This window comes from Limulus polyphemus, unplaced genomic scaffold (genome assembly GCF_000517525.1).
Source record: "Limulus polyphemus unplaced genomic scaffold, Limulus_polyphemus-2.1.2 Scaffold840, whole genome shotgun sequence".
NCBI classification, from domain to species: domain Eukaryota; kingdom Metazoa; phylum Arthropoda; class Merostomata; order Xiphosura; family Limulidae; genus Limulus; species Limulus polyphemus.
This window is the reverse complement of record NW_013666450.1, coordinates 202,561-224,605: the sequence shown is the minus strand read 5'-3', so window position 1 is coordinate 224,605 and position 22,045 is coordinate 202,561. Positions and strand designations below refer to the sequence as shown.

Here is a 22,045-nt window from a genome sequence, read left to right as displayed (position 1 = left end):
GGTATCGAAACCCGGATTCTAGCGTTGTAACTCTGCAGACATACCGCTGTGCCACTTGGGGGCTCTGTTTTTATATATAAGTTGTTCGGGTTTTTTCATCTAAAAAAAGCGACATTAATTTCTTGACGACCTAATAACTTACAATCAAGCAAAGCCCACTTGGGTAACAGATCCTGCTTGAAAATGGTTTTACAACAAAGTTCAGCCATATGAAACAATGATCCTTTATGGGGAAATGGCTTAAAATCAAACACATCCCAAGATGAATAAAGATCCTGTTTAAAACATTTCTTATAATCAAGCACAACCCACTTCGAATAAATAACCAATTTTTAAATGTCTTGCAATCAAGCATAGCCCACAAGAAATGAATATTCTGTTTTGTTGTTGTTTGTTATTAAGCACAAAGCTACACAAAGGTATCGAAACCCGGTTTTTAGCGATATAAGTCTGCAGACATACCGCTGTGCCACTGGGGGTGCATCCTGTTTTGAAATATGTGTTTACAATCAAGCACAGTCCACAAAGAATAAAGTTCCTGCTTGAAATATGGCTTTCAATCAATCACAGCCTACAAAGGATAAAGATCCTGTTTAAATTGTGCCTTGCAATCAGTCAGAGCCCATAAGGAGAATAGATCCTGTTTGAAAAATTCTCTTCGCTCAAGAACAACTGAAAATAAATATATTATTTGAAAACTTACTTACAATTAAGTACAACCCACCAAAAATGAAAATTTGATTGAAATTGTATTATAATCGGGCACAATCCACAAGGAATAAAAATTCGTCGCACCAAGAATGAAGATCATATTTGAAAAATGTATCTACAATCGATAATGTTTGAAAAATATCCTACAATCAATCACATAACACTAAATGTACATATACTGTTTTAAAATATGTAGCACTAGATAAAGGTTCTCACCTGATTTCGTTGATATAGTTTGTCATAATATTTAATAAAATCAAATATAACGATCAAAAAGTAAGCTAAGATTAACGTTTGATAAAATAAATAAAACAGTGTTTTTTGCCATAAGTACCACATTTATCGTGTTAAAACCGTCAGAGATTTAAAAATCAATGTCAAAACTTTTCCGATTTATAAATTTTTAAACAAAATTAGTCAAATATCAAATAGGACTAAATACGTAATAAATGTATTGATATAAAAACGGGTATTTACAAACCTGAATGTGAACTTGGAATAAATTAACATAAGATAAAAGTTAAAGATAATAAAATATAAATTTCTGCATTGACCGAACACATAAGTCATACCAGTCATGCCACTTAGTGAAAAAAAAACTGTTCTTTTGGCTTAACCGAGTGACATGATGACTAGAAATATAAGAGAATCTATAGAAATAATTAAACACAGAAAAAATAATCACTATATCCGAATAAAGATGAAAGGTCGTAAAGTCAGAAAGCATACAGGTGGCGCGACCGTCTTTAGGTTCTACTATAGGTTTGCTTCTTTGTTTGTAATTAAGCACAAAGCTACATAAAGGGCTATCTGTTCTCTGCCCACCACGGGTATCGAAACCCGGATTCTAGCGTTGTAAGTCCGCAGGCATACCGCTGTGCCACTGGTGGCTCTACTATATGTACATTCTGTAGTAACCATGTTTTAATTTTTCTCTCCTGAAGACGACAAGATTAGCGTCAAAACATGTAGAGTGTCTGTTTTGAGACCGTTAATGATCTCACAATGGTTTTTACGTTGTCTATTTAAAACTGTTGATCATTTTAGTAGTTTAATTACATAACACACTCATTTATGTCTTTAAAATCAAGCTATTTCTCATAACGTCAGAAGACGAGTGATGCTGATTTTAACTTGAGCTTATAGCATGGTTTGTTAACATAACGATTTAAGACTTTAAATCAAGCTATTTATCATAACGTCAGAAGGCGAGTGATACTGATTTTAACTTGAACTTATAGCATGGTTTGTTAACATAACGATTTAAGACGTTAAAATCAAGTTATTTTTCGTAACGTTAGTCGATACGTGATATTTATTATTGAAACTTTATAATATAGTTTATTATAATGATTTATCACATTAAAATCATGTATTTTTCATAACGTTAAATTATGTGTAATACTTGATATAATCTAAACTATGTAGTGTGTTGTTTTGTTGTTGTTTCTGTTTTGCCTTACTAATTCATGACTTTAAAATCAAGTTATTTCTCACAATATCAGACGATGCATGATATTGATTTTGTGACCTATAAAACTTAATAACAAGTCTTTGTCAATGTGTTATAGAATAATTACTGTATTTTCACCGATAAGCATAGTTTAGGATAAAAAAATCATGATAAGGATTTAAACACTCAACACAAGACAATTCCCGTAAACTTATGTTTTATCAAGCCGTTTTAAAACTTATTTTTTCCCAAATATATTTGTTATCTTAATAATTTGATCTTAACAAAGATGAGGCTAAAACTTCTTTATTAATTCTCTGCAATTCCTTTATTTCAGGAAATCATTAGCTTATGGACACAAATACCTTGACATAAAGTATTCTAACCAGAATGTCGTATGAGATTCTAGTATACATTTTCTTCGATTTGTAAACAACAGATATATTTAATTAAATTAACGGAACTCTCTTAGGATTATTAGGCTTCAGTTTCTGTTCCATGTTTCGAATGGTCATGAGATCTTCCTAGTCTTGGAGTAAAGGCCGTTCGACCAAGTCTGGGTGCGAACGCAGCATGTAAATTGGTTCCTATGTTACCCTCCGACCTACCGATTCGAGGTGTTATTGGATCTCTTCCAATGCGAGGAGTGAAGGCAGACCGCTTATCGTCACCCTCTTCATCGTGAAAGGAACTGGGTAGATGAGTACTCTGACTCCCGATAAGAGAATTAAATGATCGGCCCAAGCGGGGAGCGGGAACTAGCTGACGTAAATTCCTGTGATAGTGTTTTTCATAAGGACTCAGTCCTTGGTACCATGAATGGTAATCTTTGTCTTGTGTGTCATCATTAGACGAAGCTACAGACCTTTTCTTCCTTCCTATTCTTGGCGTAAGCTCAGAAGAGAAGAGCTTAAACGAAGGGGTATACCAAAGTTCTTTGTCAAAGGAGTTTTCGACATCATCTATAATCTCATTCTGGGGAATAGAATATGAGCGACCAATCCTAGGAAATGGAATCAGTCCCTGTCGTTTATCCGTAGACCGACCCACTCGAGGGAAAGGGACCAAACCTTGGCGTTTGTCTTCTGTCCAACTCCAAAAACTCCTACCTACTCTAGGGAAAGGGACTAGGTCTTGGCGTTTGTCTTCATCGAAAACAACGAAGCCTGTCCATAGAAAAAAGTGGTATATTTTTTACATATTTACTAATCAAAAGTTTTATTACCTTATCAGTTGTACAAAACTAGTTGTATTGAATATTTATAAATATTTACACAGCGACAATTATCACACACTATAATTCCTTTAGTATTACTATCCGACTTTGTTATTTTTGAGAAATGACCGACTAATAACTAGTGGTTAGCGTATCGAGCTGAGGATCTAAGGTTAGAGCCCCGATATTCTTATTAACACGCTCTATACTTTCAGCTGTGGAACGTTATAACTGTGGCAGTCATTCCTGCCATTTCGTTAAGAATAACTATATAGGTTGGCTGTTAACGGTGATTAGTTGCGCTGCCTCTGGTCAACAGGAGTAAATTAGAGATGGGTATGCTTGAACCTTGGAGATTTCTGATCTGGCTTTTTAGCCCATGTGTCGGATAAGGTGCCCGTCGGGTAGAAAATACCAATATTTTCAGAAACACACCTTTGATGTAGACAGTGTTCTATTCCATAATGTTTGCAACTAAATGTTTAGAGTAATTTAAAAACCTGTCAGCTTTCATAATACATAATCAGCGTAAACATTATATATTTGTATTTATATCAGAGCTACTTAAGCTATTTGTCGCTATATCTGATTTTGAATTACTGACCAGAGGGAAAGGAGTCAATCAGAAGCACCCTTCAACTCACTATCCACGTTAAGCGATTGATCGCCACTCTTATAACGCACCCATAGTCTTAAATGCGAGGAATTTTTTGCGGTATCAAAATCCAGAACTCTACCACAAGGCCAACCCCCGCCTGTAAGTTGTGAGTTATTTTACAATTTGCTTAAATTTTACTTTGTGGAATATTTTTATTAGTTAAAGAGAAGTGTATTGTTACCATAAAACAAGTTTGAGTCCTAAATGTTTCTAATATTATATGTTTTTGTTCATTTCTTCGGCTAACAAAATTATGCTCCAAATATCTACACAATATGGCATAACATACAGAAAATAAATAACTAAAACAGCTACCTTTGACTGGCCATAGCAATAATACAAGAATACAAGTCTTCATTAGAATAGAGCCAGTTGTTACCAATGGAAAGTCTTTCAACATCAGGTGATCCCTAACAAAGCTTTCTTTCAACGGCGTAAACTTGGTGTGTGTTTCAGATATCTAGGAAATACCAAACATGAAACCGACGGTACAGAATGTCTTCCTTCTCTAGTGGATTGTGTCGTGAAAGTAAACATGATACGTCAGCTCTATTTATACAAACCCTTCTCTATCTCTCTCTCCTGGCCTGATTGGCATCCCGGTACTTTGTGGAGTTCAAGCCTATTGGAAGAGACTAACCTCTTTTTTTTTCATTATCAGAGTTACAAATGAGGATGAATTTTATTCTTGTGATGTTTGTGTGTTTTGTTTTATTTTTCAGTGGCGTTACTCTATGAGAAAAGATTTAGCCCCCAGCAGGAATCTTTTTGGGCAGGCTGTGCTATATTGTGCGGAAAATCCCTCCTGCCAACTCTTTCGAAAACGGGTGGGAAAGGTATAGCGTCTAACCTGATTAAATAATCTTTTATTGGCTTTTACTGTCCCAGCGCGAGATTAAACGGATCGACCGCTAACGGTGAAACCTCATTACAACAGTCCTTTCTAGCAACAACATCCTTCCAGAACTGCAAGCTCAAAATGTGGAAAAACAATGTTTCCTGACCACTTAGACACCTCATTCGTCAGACGTCCAAGACCCAATCTACACCAACTTCACGAAACGCTTTACGTAAAATGCAATGTGGTGTTACTGAGATATATCACTACACTGGACCTTTGATGTAGTAGGCCTAATGCGTATAACTTTCGTTATTACATATTACAGGCTTATGATATCTTTATAGTTAAATAGATAATTTATTATTTAGTGAAAAGACGAGATTAAGCAATAAATAATATCTTAACGTTAATAAATCTAAAAGAAATATCTGTAATTAGAAAATAGTTACATTAAGTGCATTATTACGAAATGAGACTACCTTGTCGATCAAGATAACTGTTCTTCACGTGGTGCCAAAATTTATGTAAACGAAACCTAAACCTTTTCACATTTTGACTTAATAAATATATTCTGTTCAACGTTTGCCTCTTAGTACTAGCAAATTATAAATATTATTGTTATGACAATATTCTTTAAAACTAATTGACTCATGTTTTCATTCAATAACTGGTTTATTTTGTTAAAAACATCGTTTGTTTCTGGTTTTGAAGTAAATAGAATAATATGTTTTGTAATAAATTATTATTCTGACAGTTCAGATTTCTTCTGTTGGAATGAACTTTGTAGTGAACAAGCATTTAAACTGTTCTGGGTGGGGAGGTAGAATTAACGTTGATAATTGGTATGCTAAGAGGTATCGTAAATATAATTAAACAATTAAGTTTCAAACTAAGATAAGATATACGTTTTTTTTTATAAATACAATATGAATAATTTGATAAATATAAACATTTATTAGATGGAATTTAATACTATTAAATATGATTTTAACATTGTTTTAAAAGTATTTCAAATAACGAAGTTAGTCTAGCTTGAAAAGTTCATTTGTCTTAACAATTTAAAACACGGTACATTTCCACCAACAGATGTCGTGATAGTATAAAATTGTGCAGAGAAATTACTGAAATCAGTCCGCTGGATTTATGTAATTACTTTGTTAATCTATAAGAATAAAAAAATAAATAAATACTGATATAATAATAATATTATTATTTCGATTAGATACAAACTATAAAATTACTTGAATTTAAGACCTCGACCGTAACTTCCCTTTCAAAAGAGCGATAATTAGGGTCACAGTGACATATTCTTATTTTCATATAACTTCTTCCACGTCTAAAAATCACAAGTATGAAATTGTTGACAAAGAATACTTTGAAGAAATAATATAATTCTATAGACGTTTACAATATATTTGTCCTCGGCTGCATTTTAAAATAACATCTTAGTCTTGCAGTTTTTATCAAAAAAATATACCAGAAATAATATACTAAACGACAAATAATTAAAGTGATTTTAACTGTGTAACTGTCACTAGATGGCACTAGATCATAACATGAGTAGAGATTAGTTTTACCATATATTATGTAATACCACTGTCAGTGGTTTCTTTAGGCAATTATACATATGTATCTAGAGTACAACTGACACGGTGAAAGAAAATGGTGTCACCTAGCAATACCAGGGTGTACTCTATACACACCCAATTAAGGTGCTAGTTGCCTGCAGCATCCAAGATGCTTGAAATATTATATTTTCACCTCATGATAAATTTCATTTTTCATGCTAGAATATATGTTAGTAACACCCAACGTCTAAGCCTATATACAATAAGGATATCTAAGATATCTTATTTTTCTACTCAAGATAGGTGTTCGTCCTTCACAAGAGTCAGTAATAAAAGTCCGTTTTGTTTCATAATTTCCGCTCTAAGCTATACAAGAGCTATCTGCGCATAGCTGTCCCTATTTTAAAACTGATATACCAAAGAGAAGGTAGCTGATTAGTTAACAACACCTAACACCAAATCTTGGGATACTCTTTGTCTGACCGAATGATGGAATGTGTCGTTTCTGTTGCAACGGGATGCGTACCATGAACTCTCCGAATTACATTCCGGACACGCTAACCATAAACCACGCGCAACCATTTAGCAAAGACAGTTTTTTAGTACTTATGTGTAAAGAAATGATAATGATTGAAAATTCAGTTTATTTATATCTTTGTGGGGTTTAATATTATTTTTCAAAATTTTCTATGTGTCAAAGGTTTCTTTTTGAATCTTCAGTTGTTAACATACATTACACAAAAAATGTATTCTTCAAAATAAAGACTGTTATTCTCATAACAAACTTTAGTGGGTTAATGTAAGACTAAATTAATTTTCTGTGTATCATAAAAGTACTACATAATTTTGTCAGTTGCACCTTTTAAAGATGTAGTTCACATAAAGTTAAAAAAAGTTTCGAGTCTTGTCCATGGACTAGATTTATGGAATCTGTCCTTTAGGAAATTGGAATGATTACAGTAATTACTCAACCCTGATATTGTGGGCGGTGCTTTAGATATTTTCTAATTCTAGCATTTATGCAAAAACAGTCACATTTTTCAATTTTTCTTAGTCTAAGCAGCATGTTCACATTTTTATTGATACTATATTTGTTTTACTTGTAAAACATTGCATACAATTTGTTAATTTCACTTCTTTCACTATCCTTGTTTCAATGGGAGCTGTGTTATTTTGACATTGACGGCTCTGTATCTTGTTTTGTCTAGGTAGCAAGTTATCTGATCAGAATATGCAACAGAGTACGGATCTTTATATCAAAATAAATAGCCTTGCAACTTAGTTTCCATTGCAAATGGCTCCATCTTAAGAGCGCATCCATCCTCCCTGTAACTTTCCATAATCCACCTAGTGTACGAGCACAACGGTTTCCTAGAAACCGTTTCAACAGTCCAATCACCCAGAAATCCATCGACCTTGTGTCCGGCCACATGACCAGAATGTCTTTAAATGAAATAACATGAATATCGTTTCGTTCTCAAGTTGCTTGAGGAGTACGGTGGTTAAACTGATATGTCGTGGAAGCAACTTGTGTACATGTGACTTGTGTCACTTTTCCAGACGAATACCCTTCTTGATTATGTTGCGTACTGTTTGTTGCCTGGGGACGTGGACGGCTTTTGCCATTGATCTTTGTGTTTGTGAAATTTCAACTATAGCAAGTGGCTGCACTTTGCTTGCCGTGGCTGATTTATGAGTTGTTGCAGGTCTGTTTTTCGATAATCCTTTGTTTTCCAAAGCCATTAAATATAAGGGATGCTCTCGACTAGGAAAATTTAAATCCCCGATCCGAACACATCTTTAGGATCCGAGTGTGTGAATAGTTTGAATCTGAGAGATCTCTTTCAATTTTCTGTGGCATCACACTACACACATAACGTCAAACAATGTCATATGTAGTTGTGATACGTGTCGTTCTGTCAAGACTTTACATCGGTGACGGTTGTCATTTTGATAATAACCTACTCAATATAACCTATAGTATTATTATCTTTGATTTCTTTTTTACTGGTTACATCAAAATTTGTAGAGAAAATTGTTTGTTTGTTTGAAATTATGCACAAAGCTACACAATGGACTATCTGTGCACTGTCCACCACGAGTATCGAAACCCGGTTTCTAGCGTTGTAAGTCCGCAGACATACCGCTGTGCTACTGGGGGGGGGGGGGGGGGTGTAGAGAAAAAGTCCTAGTAATAAATTAAAACTCTTTGGAAAACATTTTGTCATTGAACAGTAAACAAAGATATAGTCTTTCCGGTAATCAGGACAACTATGACACTTATTTTTACATTCTGAATCTCGTTGGTTAATGATTTTCAATCAGGAAAAATAAAATGTACGTTTGATGAAAAGAGAATAAAAAATTATACAAAGTACTGCAAACTATGAAATGTTAATATATCAGTATAAAATGTGAAATGTGGTTGTAATTTAATAGCGTCGTTCTGTCTATCTACATTTCAAGATCAGTATATTTCAGTAGTAAATTTTAAAATAGTGAATAACACCCGTATATTTACCCCGTACTTAAACCATTATTTCAAACAATCACATTTTACTGATAACATTATGTGCAAAGTATAATACCTTCTGCCATCAAGTCATTAAATAACCAAATCTATGTAGGAAAAATGGAAATTATTCCAATATAAAATTCTTACGCTGTATGGCATTCACATTGATAACCATGCTTTTACTTTTGTCTAATATATGTGTAATCTCTGTATCAAAACAAGCATTTCCTTTCAGTTTCAATGCAATGTAACTCTGTTTAGGGAAAAATTTCGTTTTCGATTGTTGTTTTTTGATATTATAGTAATTATATTTTATATTATAGTAATAATTTTTCTCAAATATAGGTTTAACTATGCTTACAAAATACCTTTCTTCTGCCGTTAGTCAACTAATATAGGTGCCTTTTGACATTTATTAACGCAGATCGCTGCATCAAACAAGTCTTAAACGTTTTTTACTTTCTTTCACTACACAACATTCCCTTACTCGTTTATGAAGTATAACTTCTTTCATTGCCAGATATTTCATCTAAAGATTAGCACAAACTCAAAAGTGTTTTATTTCAATGGTTTCAAAATATGTCATACGAGACACTGATTAACATTTGAATTTATTGAAACTACATTTAGTCATTTTTCCTTCAAAATTTCCTCTATCTTCTTAAAGAACTACATGAGCTGTTAATAGTAGATTTTATTACATTCAGACATAAACTAGTTGAGAAAATGTCCGTTATTTATAACCCACGGTTTCGGTTGTTGTTAGAAAACCTCATTTAACAAACAGCTTAACATAAAAAATATTTTATTAATAATACAAAATAACCGGTCTATTTGCTTTCAGCAGTGAATGCAGGGTTTGTTCGTCTAATGAATAATTAAAATAATAATCAAACATTTCACACGTGAGCATGCCGAACTCGAAACGCCTTTTCGTGTCTAACACCAGTTTAAGTTATACAAGTTGTGCTAAGCTTAAGTGAAGAATGACATTTTGACTGTTATAAGTCGCAGTGGTTATTAGTATCAAAGCATTATTACATGAAGTTAGAAATAATTGGTAAAATGAGCCTTGTATTATCTACCGTTTCGCACACACATTCGTGGTTTTCAAGAAATCTGACCTATGTAATTATCTTTAGACTTTTTTGTCCATTTTCCGTAAACTTCATTTTACAGCACGCTCCGTACAAATATAACTCATGATTCGTACCACTGAGAAATACTTTCACGACAAACTTTGTGTCATAATTAGATCTTAAGAATTGATTGGAAAATAGCTTTCCTGTCCAACTTTTTCATACGCCGGACAAACCGACGTCAAGAAATAAGCCCAGCAAATTGTTTCAATGTATGAAATCCATTACAGTTAGATGTTTGGCTATTCTAATGCCAGTTTTATGTTTTCATGTAAATATTTCCCCTTTAAAGGATAAAAAACCATGATTAGATATTCCAAACACAATTTAACATTAGGTTTCTTTGGGTTTGTTTTGAATTTCGCGCAAAGCTACACGAGGGCTATCTGCGCTAGCCATCCCTAATTTAGCTGTGAAAGACTAGAAGGAAGGCAGCTAGTCATCACCACCCACTGCCAATTCTTGGGCTACTCTTTTACCAGCGAATAGTAGGATTAACCGTCACATTATAACGGTCACATGGCTGAAAAGGCAATCATGTTTGGTAACGGGAATTCGAACCCGCAAATTGCGAGTCGAGTGCCATAAACACCAGACCAAACAAAGTTAATAAATTTTGCATAAACATTAAGTAAGCTCTAACCATATTGTGAATATTTTGAAGTGAGGCAGTTATAAATTTTGTGATTTTATGTGGAACAATAGTAACATAACTAAAAGCCACAGGAAAGATATTTGAAGGATAAAACTCTACACACGTAGAAGGTACATGAGCCACGCTCTTCCTTTGTTTGTCCAGTATAAAAAATAAGTAGTTTTCTTTCTTTTTTTATTGAAATCTCGATATTTCAGATCTAGTTCCTGTAACTAAGTTATTGTACAATCGCCTTAACACGTGTTCAGTTTCTCATGCGTACAAACCACGGATGAATCAAAAACTTGCCTCAACTGAGATTTCCTGGAGTCCTTGAATAATGACTGACTCGTTTCGTTACATACATGCCTGAAGAATATCGTTTTCTCACCGATCCATGTGACTAGTGGACGTATTTCTCCCGTAGAAGGCCACAAGAATGCTTATAGGATTCCACAAAGCAATTCTGGTGCAGCAGGTGTGAAGGACACCTCGCAAACCGTGAGACACTCACTTGTGATCTCAGGGGGTGGGGCATTGATATTAGTTATGGTTGCATCACACCCTTTCATGTATTTTAGTAATTGTAATCCTTTACGAGACATCATGCGAAATATGACAATGAGTTGCTACTATGTGTTAAAACACTGAGTTTTTTTTTTAAGGTTTCTCGTCTGTTAGGCTAAAGAATACTAACTTATGGAAGCGACCCCGAGTTGCTCTTTAGAAAACTACATGAAAGCCAGCGAAGTAAAACGAACGCTGAACCAAACTTTAGCATCAGTAGCATTTGACATTCGTAATTTATTAAAATATTCTGTTGCTACGTCAAAATAGTCACTGCTAAGTAAAGCCCAATCGCTGTTTCTGACAAAATTCCTCATACGTTTTAAATGTTTTTTACAGCTTCCTTGCTACAAAACAAAATTTATTATTCGTATCAAAAGTTTATATTTTGCATACAAGCAATCAAAATCCGATTAAAATAAGCCCAGAATATTAACTCTGGTTTTGTCATTTAACGCCTTTGAAGGGAAGCTCATAGTGCTCACCAGAAAATACTTGACTACGCCTGCTACCTCATTATTCCACGTAGCTAAACCTTAAAGATTGATTGTTTGACTCTGTAAAATATGTGTCAAAAGTAGGGGTTAAAAAATGAAAATAACTTTATGATCATATTTAAAAAAGTAACAAACCCAGTTAGAGAACATCTTATAACATAATCGTTGGAAATAAAAACTAACAGTAAAAAATCTATTCAGGATCAAACGAAATAGCTAAATCCGAACATAATGATAAATGTAAAAGGATTCGTATTAAGGAACTTGATCCGAGTACACAAGAAAGAAGGTAAGAGGGTTATATTACTTCTGTAAAATAACATAATGAAGACATTGGGATTGGAGTGAAATAACGAACGAGTAAACACGTGAAAATTATTCAAATTCATATAAACAGTTAGGTCCTAGTAAGTAATTTAAGAAAGTTTGTTAACTACTGATATTTTCTGTTTGAAGATACAATTAAAAATTCGAGTAGAATTTGGTAGTTGATCATAGGTATTTTGAATTCATTTTTTAATCTCTGAGGATAGAATTATGTGAATTGCTGAGCCCTAAGGGTCATTTTTAATCTCTCTGTACTTTGTTAAACAAACACATATTACCGAGGATTCATTGTTCCCACTGTTCGAATCCTATCCTATCATAGGATTTCACTTTTCTGACTGACTGATTCAATTTCTAACATTGGTATTTTTGTCTCATACAGAGATCAAGTTTGACGCCGTGACATTTGTGTTTGATCACTTATAATGGGCTTATTTTATAGTAATTCATTAATTAACGCCAAGAAATGAACTATAAATTAGTCATTCATGCTAGGACTATTAAGTGACAATGTTGGTGACAGTGTAACGTTCTTCTTTTTGTAGCAATAACAGTTGTTAAAGTTTGTTTCATAACAAATTAGTAATTTGGGTCCAAACATAAGTTAAACTCTCTTTTCATTGGTCTTCTAATATCAAACTATTGTTATGTCATCTTATCTTGTTACATTAGCAATTGTTAAGCGCTACGCATGGCATTTATTTTCTTGACTTCACAGACATAATGGTGCAGCACGCTTCTGCGTCATTCGCCATCGAGGTTTGTTTGTAGTTAAGCACAAAACTATATAAAGGGCTATCTGTGATCTGCCCACCACGGGTATCGAAACCCGGTTGCTAGCGTTGTAATTCCACAGACATACAGCTGGCCACTTGGCATGGAAATTTACTGAATAATGTAATGATATATACTAGAAGTTATCATCTACCAGCCACTTTCATGATATTACTTAACTTGTACTTCTAGGTATCTTGGAGAACCGGGCCATGTCCAAGAACCCCTGAAAGTTTCATGGTGATCAGAGTTCGGAAAATAGGCACTAAAAGGGAAATTAAAATGACTGTCAAGATCATAAAAATGGGAATATGAATAAAGTAAGGGGTTTCAAAATCTTCTTCAGGCCTCCTAAAGAACCCCTGAAAGTTTCACGATAGTCGTCTGTCGGGAAGTTTGAAAATTGTCGTCACAAACAGAGGCACAAGCCATTATGTTCTGTATTTTCCTTATTTCAGTTGATACTTGTTTTACTTTACTAGAAATATGCCACAAAATAAACATATAAGCATTATTACAGCTGGATAAGCTTGATGAATAGTGGAATGTTTTACTTATAGTAGAATTTCCAGCGACAAAAGCACTTCGGGATCTCACTGAAGCAGAACCAGGTCATAGCAGATCGTTCGATCGTTTCCTTGTATTTTTTATGATTGAATTATTGATAGCTTCCAAGTTCTACAACCATTCGTCTTGTATTTGGACTGCATATAATGAAGTGGGTGGTTTATCCTTCAATAAACGCTTGAGCGAAAAGAAAAAAAGCTAAAATTCACAGCAAAACAAAGCAACTTGACATTATTCACATTTCCTCATTTTATTCATGTGCTGTAAAACTAAATTTACATTCAGTTTGGCTCCTGATTTACCACACCATATTTTGTTCAGTGTAATTCAGTGATTATTATTAGGTGAATTAGGATCTAAACTTAAGTTTGCCCCCTATAGTCTCGGCGATAAGCTTCGGGTTTATAAAGCTAAAGTTCGGGTTTCGATTCCCGCGGTAGACACAGCACAAGTAGTTTTTATGAAACTTTTCGCTTAAGCAACATTAACAAACAAACACAAGCTTTCGTTTTTTATTCAAAATTGCCACACTAATGTTTCTTGAAAGCCGCTAAACAGATTCTAGAAGCCGTAAAGTGGTAATTCTGACATAATTTTATTCACAGAAAATAGCCCACAATCATTGTTTTCATACATTCTGAACTAAATTTACAATTTGTTTTATCGGAATAACTTAAGTGTTGATAACGAAAGCCAATCACTATTTCTCTTCTTCTTAAGAACACAATACTATATAGTACAATACAGTACAATAGAGCAGTAACACTTGGGCCAAAAAAAAAGCACAAGTCGTTCAGCTTGTTTGGATAAACGTCAGATCACTGTTGAAATTTGACGCTATCTTGATCATTTTATGTGAGACTGGACGTACTAATAAATCAAATCAGTTCGGCACCGGCCCTTTTTAGGGCATTTAGATATCTATAAAGCTGAAAAATGGAACCCGAATAACAGTCAAATTCAAGTCTCTTCTAATTACTTTTAACACAGATATGTTTCAATGAAATTTGGAGTCAGTTTTTGCTTATTGGATCGTTAGGTGCTGGTATCTATTTGATTTCTTTTTATCAAAGAAGTTAAATATGCTGCAGTTCTTATGTTCGCGGTTGGAACTGACCTACTTATAACTTCCCTTTTACCTCATAAGTTACCAAGGTTTGAAGCATAACTAATAAAATGTCTATTTAAAAAGTTAGCCTTGTCATTTCTTCCAAAGGTGGACATTTATCGCAAGCAAGTAAAGTTATCTTCTATCAGCGGCCCCTTTCATACTGTGTTTATTTTAACTAAGAGCTATATAATGTAACCATTACACGCAAGTGGTTTCCGCAATCATTCTCCAAGAATATAACATTATTTTTTATACATTTCTTCGCGTTTTTAGGCACTCGGTCATAAGCATTATATACAAATTGAAGAATATAGCTATTTATGTATAATTACATATATATATTTATTTATTCTTCTACCCTGGATTATAAAAAAAATAGTTTGGAGTAATTTATGAAGTTTCGCTCTTCATACGTGCTGATCAAATGATATTGAATTAAAATAAATAAAGTCAAAATATAGTCGATTATAACCTCATTTTTTACCACTGAATCGTTAAATAATAAAAGTTTTCTGAGGCATCAACAATTTCATACTAATGTATCCAGTACGCAAGCACCATCGTCACTTCCACTGTGTAGAGAACTAAGTCCCGTATCAGAGTTCGAGTCTCCGATTTCAGGGACCTCAGAGGAAGTGGTAGCACAAGTTGGTTGTGAATCTACATGACTATTTTGAATTATAGACAGTTCTTCTTGAAGTATTTTTGTTTCCCTTTCTTCACGTTCTAAATCTAGCTGAAGTTGATGTAAATGTAAATACTTTTCGTTAATAATCTGACCGTACTCTCTGATCGTGTCCTCATTCTGTTTGATCGTAGTCCTCTGGGTATCGTTAACAGTGACGAGTCTTGTAATCTCATTTTGGATACCTAGCAAGTCATCCGACAGTTTTGTATTACTACAAGAAGTAACATCGGGTAAAGGAAGCCTCTTTTTATCATCGTTTAATTTATTTTCTTCCTCATCGTTCTCCTCTCCGAGAGCAACAGAAAGCCTGATCCTGGATGAGAGGTCCTTGATGTTTTCTTCTTCCTTGTCGATTCTTTCACATAAAGAAAGAACCTTCTCGTATAAATGCGCTGTTTGTTCAATTCCTCCTACTGAAGCCTGGCTTCCACTTTCTTCTTCACTCGTCTCTCCCAGATAAGTATCTATAAGATAATTGACACCTCTTTCTTCCATTCTAACTATGTGTATTTTTGTTTCGTAGTACTCAATCTCATCATCTTTATCTTGCAACTCCTGATGCTGGCTCCTGATCTTCTCTTCTTGAGACATTACAATTTTCTTGATTCTATCTACATAATCCGACTTACACACTGTATTATCTCCTGATTTAGTTCTTTTAGAATATAGCGTTTTATAACGACTGTTGTTCGCTATGACTTTTCCGGTTTTCCTCCTGGTTGTTCTGAGATCCTTATATGTGTGTGGATGAACCCGTTTAAGCAAAAACCTCACATTACATTGTTCTTCTCCCCACGTCTTCCACACTTTCAGAATTCGAGACTTTCCTTCCAAAGGCCGTTCCACTTTCCGCCATCTTTCAACAATTGTATAACTCTTGTGATCTTTCTCTCCTTTCTGCTCCTTGCTTCTTGGGCTGGAAGATAGAACAGCTTGAACAATGTCTTCACACGTAGTTGACTTAGTAACTCCGGTTACCCATTTCTGAAAGCCTCCTACCCACACAGGTATTTCGGCACCCATCCCGTAGCACCATCAATGACTTTCAACTGGAAAGAAAAAAAGTGGCAAGTAGGATCAGTCAATAGTTTCCCTGTAAACGTCTTAGATAAAAGATAAAATACTGCATAAAAATTATATTACGTTATCTGCTAGAAGGAGTAGGTATTTTAGATGTTCGATCTTAGCGGTATCTTAGACGACACATGAGCTAAGTGGCCACAAATATAGATCCCAAGGTTCAAGCGAGCTCGAACTTGCGACCGTCAGATCCACGGCGTGGCACGTTAATTACCAGGCCATGCTATGGGTTTTACTTGCTGCTGTGACTTTTTTACTAATTAAAAACAGATTATTCACTGACAAATGAATTATTGCATAAAATATTTTAAATGTTAAATCACTATTGTAGAAAAACGTTAGAAATCATGAATCATTTGTAAGTAATGGCGTCGTCTATAGTCCTATGGTAAAGAAAAATATACTAACTACATATATATGTATATTAAAATATTTAAAATAACAAATCTATAATACGTCTGTTCTTATCATTCTAACTGAAGACTAACACTAATTTTGTGATTTATATCTATTTTTGTACTCCTGGTGTTAAATTTTAAGACTACAAACGCTCACATATTTTAAATGTTGTAGGAAATAGCAACAGAAACATCTGTTAAGTTATCATGAGTAAAACCGAAATGATGAAACTGCTATTTATTTATTTTCTCTTTTTCAATAATATTTCTTTTTTACGTATTATTTGCTCTGTAAGGACATATAGTATTGAAAGATCATGTTCACAATATACAGAAAATATGTGACACATTTAGTTAATTACATCATAAAATTCTGATGACAAGAATATAACTCGTTTTTGTCCTTTTTAAAATGTGTTCTTATTTCATTCTGTGTATTAACTGGATTGGTTCAGATTATGTCTACGTGTTTCTCTTCCTTTAGGCTAAATGATGCCGTCGACTGGAATACAAATATTCGGCTAATGATTGCGGTTTTCATCAAAGAAAATTTTTTTTTAACTACACATTAGTTTCGGGTGGTCATGATTGCATACAATATCAGAACTGATTTTTAATACTCCGCATAAATATTTTAATTTATGTTTATGTCACTAAATCATAGGTAAAACTGAGACAAAGGAGAAACTTGTACAAAAGGACATTTTCCTTGACGTTTAATCCTTTAGATCTTTATTAGAATACTTGTTTTTATATGTACACAACACTGGCCATTATCCTTTACAGAATTTCTTAAGACAAACTGAATATGTCTAATCAAAGAATAAACGATGTAATAGTTGTTTGTTTGTTTGTTTTTTATCGAACGAACATCCTTACAATGGTAGCGATGACATCAGAGTCGTAAAACTTATAGTCTCGTATATCCTGAATTGTTAGTGAATACTTATAAGTTACACCTTGGTGTATGCTACAAAACACTAAATACATAACTTAGTGGCAGTAAGTAACACTGGAATGTTTTTAATGCGATACTACCTAGACAATGTCGCAAATTTGTTGTTAAGGTCAAAATCTTCCCATAAAATATTTTTATTATTTCTTTGTAATAATTCTTCAGAATCGGTGCACTAATATTTACTATAACTGCATTTAATAATAAAATTACTCTCACAATATGTATCTTCTAGATAAGTTTTAAAAAATCAAAGTTTCTGGTGTGAATAAAACTTCTGGTGCGATTGAAAGTTCTAATTAGGCCTAAGAAATAGGCTTCACAACTATTATCTTTTTTCTATTGGTAAACTTCTCTCGGGTTACAAAATCTTCGTTCTACCCTTAGTTTAATTGCATAAGATTCTTCTGGAGCCTCTAAACAATGGCAAAAACAAATCTGCTGTAACAAAAATCTGTCACGTAGCTTCTTGAGCTTAGCATATCCGAAAGAGACAACATATATTTTCCAATATTTCGTTTAATATTTTGGATATAATTCCATACACAATACATCCAGTTAGCATTCACATACACTATGTATATCGTTACTCTCCGCAAATCGCGGAAACATAAGTTACGTAACTCAAACAAGTGGCTTTAGGACTCCAACGTAAACCAGATTTGAGTTTATAAGCTAAACAAAAGAATGTGCGAACCCTTGAAAATAAGTCAACAAGTAAAAACCCCAACGATCTCAAACATATTTTAACCATATTCCCAAATAAATTCGAAAAAACAAAATGTACTCATGTATACAGCCGACGAGTTATTGAAAAAACAAAATGGCAGCAGTTTCTGCTGACTTGTTTGCAAGACAAAATACTTGCAAGACTTGGTTGCAAGACAAGTGAGAGTTCATTTTGTCACGTTTTTCGTGAATGTTTTAATACAGATAAAAATATCCATTACTTTTGATTCGTAATAGAATCATTTTAAATGCGTTTATAGAACATATCATTCTAGACATTAGAAGTGTTGCAGATGATTTATTGGTAGTAGTTGATTTTTGACACAGCTCCAAAATCTGACAAAGCTCTAACATGAAAGTTTGATAACCTCACATTTAATTGTTTCGCATAATTAACCAATGCTTACATTTTTGTTTGTTTCACGCGTGATATACGTTAAAATTACACATCAATTAAAAGCTGTTGCTATTTGATTCTACCATGTGGTGATGTTAGTACACGATATTTATAATATTGCCATGAGCAAAAAGAAAAACACGAAGTTCTTGGTAACGATATCATGTGAAACTATATAAGATTCTGAGTGGGAAATTCCAACCAACCACGAGTCTCTCGGCACTCTTTAAAGTTATATCAACCGAACCCAAAAAAGTTTGGGATCGATTAATTACTACCAGTGACAAGCTTAGAGTATTACTGACAACTATATATAACGGGGTTCTCCGGAGCTACTAGTTTTGAAAGTAGTTATCCATCTTCTAATAAACGTGTTTTTGGGGGGTAGCGACTCATGCCTAGGGTTAGCTATGATGAATAGGCCTTTCTTCCTAGTAAACCTAGTAGTCTTCAAAAGGCTCTTTTAATTAATGTTCTGCATACCCGTAAATTATAACCTTTCCCTCATTCCCTATCCTTTCCTTGGAAAGATGCAATTAGTCAATAAGAGGGGGATACTTTTTAACTGTTGCGACCCAAAAGTATCGTATATATATATATATTGTCTTTCCACTAGTTCACGTGAAATTCCTGCTAGTCTATTTCAAAACTATTTATAATGACACATATGGACATATACACAAATATGGTCTTGTCTCCCACAATTATCTTACTTGAAGTTCATAACGTAATTTATCTTTTCGCAGTATTAACATTTATTAAAGCGTGCTTAAATAAAGCGAACATATATATATATAAAACACAGGTAATATCTCCTATAGCGAACAGCTTCTATCATTGTCTTCTAATGAGTGTGATGAGAGAAGTCTACTGACATGTTTGCCATTTCTTCTAAATGTGTTAGTTATTATTTTGTAACACGTCAACATGCCATAAAAACAGACACTGTTAAGATGCAGGCTGGCTCTGTGGTTAAGATATGGATTTCGGAGCTGGCGAACTATATTAGAGTCCGCACTTTATGCTGTGGGTGCGTTATGAGAGTGATAGTCAATCCCCTAATATGGATGGTCAAGATATGGCAAATTATTACCCTCACTTTAAGCTGTGAGTGCGTTATTATGATGCTACTGACTGACTCCCTTCCCCCTGGTCAGTAGCTTAAAATTAGGGACGGCGGCAGTTAGCCTTAATAGTTCTGTAATAAATGCAATAGAAATATAGTTATGACAGTTCTCTGTTTCAGTTAGCCTTAATAGTTCTGTCATAAATACAGTACAACTATAGTTCTCTGTTTCAGTTAGCCTTAATAGTTGTGTCATAAATACAATACAAATGTAGCTATGACAGTTCTCTGTTTCAGTTAGCCTTAATAGTTTTGTCATAAATACAGTACAACTATAGTTCTCTGTTTCAGTTAGCCTTAATAGTTTTGTCATAAATACAGTACAACTATAGTTCTCTGTTTCAGTTAGCCTTAATAGTTGTGTCATAAATACAATACAAATGTAGCTATGACAGTTCTCTGTTTCAGTTAGCCTTAATAGTTCTGTCATAAATACAATACAAATGTAGCGCTGACAGTTCTCTGTTTCAGTTAGCCTTAATAGTTATGTCATAAATATAATACAAATGAAGCGCTGACAGTTCTCTGTTTCAGAATTTCGTAAAAACTTGAAATTTTGGAATCATGGATACAATAAATAAAGCCAATAGCATATGGTTACCAAACAACTACTAATTTCCATTCTTGACTGAATCTTTTGATTTTATTTTCGTATAGATTGGTCTACTATCCCATAAGCCAATTAACTGTATTTTCTCGTCTAAAATTCAGTATCAATTCAGCTTTTCCTTAAGCCAATAGCTTAATAAGAACATGATCTTAATATGAGTTCAGCCATTTGTTTCAGTTTAAAATTTAACATTTCAGTTAAATTCAACCCTTAATTCGACAACTTAGTATTCCATATCACGTGTTCCTTAATCTTATAGTTTATTGGTCGATATCAGTGAGATATTTTATATAAAATATCATATTCTAAATAAGCAAGTTCCAGTAATCTGATTTTATAGTGTTCCAGATCAGTATGTTCCTTTTTTTTTTTTGCGACTGTAAATTACCCGTTATCAGGATGTGGTAACACAGTAACATGGGCATTTTTTGTAAATGACAAATTGTCAAAAAAAAAAGGGTAGACAAAGCAAGTCAAAGATGTATGAAAATGATCGGATGATGCATAAACGTATCCAGTAAAAATCCGGTTTGAGTTTTGGGATACTTTTTTATAATATATTAACCTAATTTGTCAAGATTCGAGGAACAAAGTGAATTGAAATAATGACCTGTCAGACTAAGGAACGTGCTGATTTGTAATTTTGAGTTATCACAAGAAGAAACACACTGATCTGGAACATTAAAGTACCAGACTGAAGAACGTAATAATCTGAAACATTAAAGCATTAGGTTAAAAGCACACACGTTACCACATCTTGAGAACGGATGATTTAGAGTCGCAAAAAAACACACACAAGTTACCACATCCTGATAGCGGGTTATTTACAGTCGCAAAAAAGCACACAAGTTACCACATCTTGATAACGGCTAATTTACAGTCGCAAAAAAAAAACACACAAGTCCTGATAACAGGTGATTTACAGTCACAAATTATGTGAGTAGTTTTCAGTTTTACACATTTTAAGTAACTTACTTAACAGCGTGTTACGTATATCGTTTAAACACGGTTTGCCTGAAAAATATTGATTTAGAAAATATTTTGGATTGTGGCTAATATACTACTAAAAATAGTTTGTCATACCAAAAAATTCTATTGTAAACCCTAAAATTCCCAGCGTTATTGTGCTTGAATTTTTTTTTATATTATTATTTTCTTATAAAGTTGCGCAATCCCGCTATTTCAGTGGTCTGTAGTGCACATTTGTTGTTATGCGTTATTATTAATTGTTATAATAATGAACAACACTAAAATACTACCAGTTACACAGTCACATAAATACGGCCCCCTGTGGCGTCATTAGAAACTACATTAATAAACACAGTTTCATGCGAATACCTTCAATAATGCAGTTGGCAAAATATAAGTAACCGTATGCTGCTAGCCTTGAGCGTAGACATAACGTTTTAAAAAACTTTGCACGTAAATGTATTGTTAAAACAACTTTTATGTTTTAATAAAATCTTATAGTGAATATTTTTAAC

General features: G+C 33.7%; 2 protein-coding genes across 3 annotated transcripts in view; both read right to left on the bottom strand.

Annotated features, from left to right (window-relative positions):
* The window catches only part of LOC106460809 (ras association domain-containing protein 10-like), an 86,146-nt gene that overhangs the window by 9,167 nt on the left and 54,934 nt on the right, over window positions 1–22,045 (bottom strand). The window contains exon 2 of one of the 2 annotated variants that reach the window (XM_013920550.2): window positions 15,108–16,315. The exons of the other annotated variant lie outside the window; for it this stretch is intronic. Within the exon in view, the coding sequence (XP_013776004.1) occupies window positions 15,108–16,289 (1,182 nt within the window). The 5' untranslated portion in view covers window positions 16,290–16,315. Of the gene's footprint in view, window positions 1–15,107; window positions 16,316–22,045 lie in introns of those variants that run through there. 2 annotated transcript variants of the gene reach the window in all.
* LOC106460810 lies at window positions 2,455–4,570 on the bottom strand. The gene is made up of 2 exons (XM_013920551.2): window positions 4,354–4,570; window positions 2,455–3,330 (listed from the first exon to the last, which is right to left on the bottom strand). Exons 1-2 carry the CDS (start codon window positions 4,436–4,438, stop codon window positions 2,642–2,644), a joined length of 774 nt encoding a protein of 257 aa, XP_013776005.2. The 5' UTR covers window positions 4,439–4,570; the 3' UTR covers window positions 2,455–2,641.

Coding starts and splice junctions, on each gene's coding strand:
- LOC106460810 (XM_013920551.2), bottom strand. CDS start 4,438: ATGTTGAAAGACTTTCCATTGGTAACAACTGGCTCTATTCTAATGAAG. Junction 3,331..4,353: donor ATTGCTATGGCCAGTCAAAG/GTAGCTGTTTTA, acceptor TTCTATGGACAG/GCTTCGTTGTTTTCGATGAA.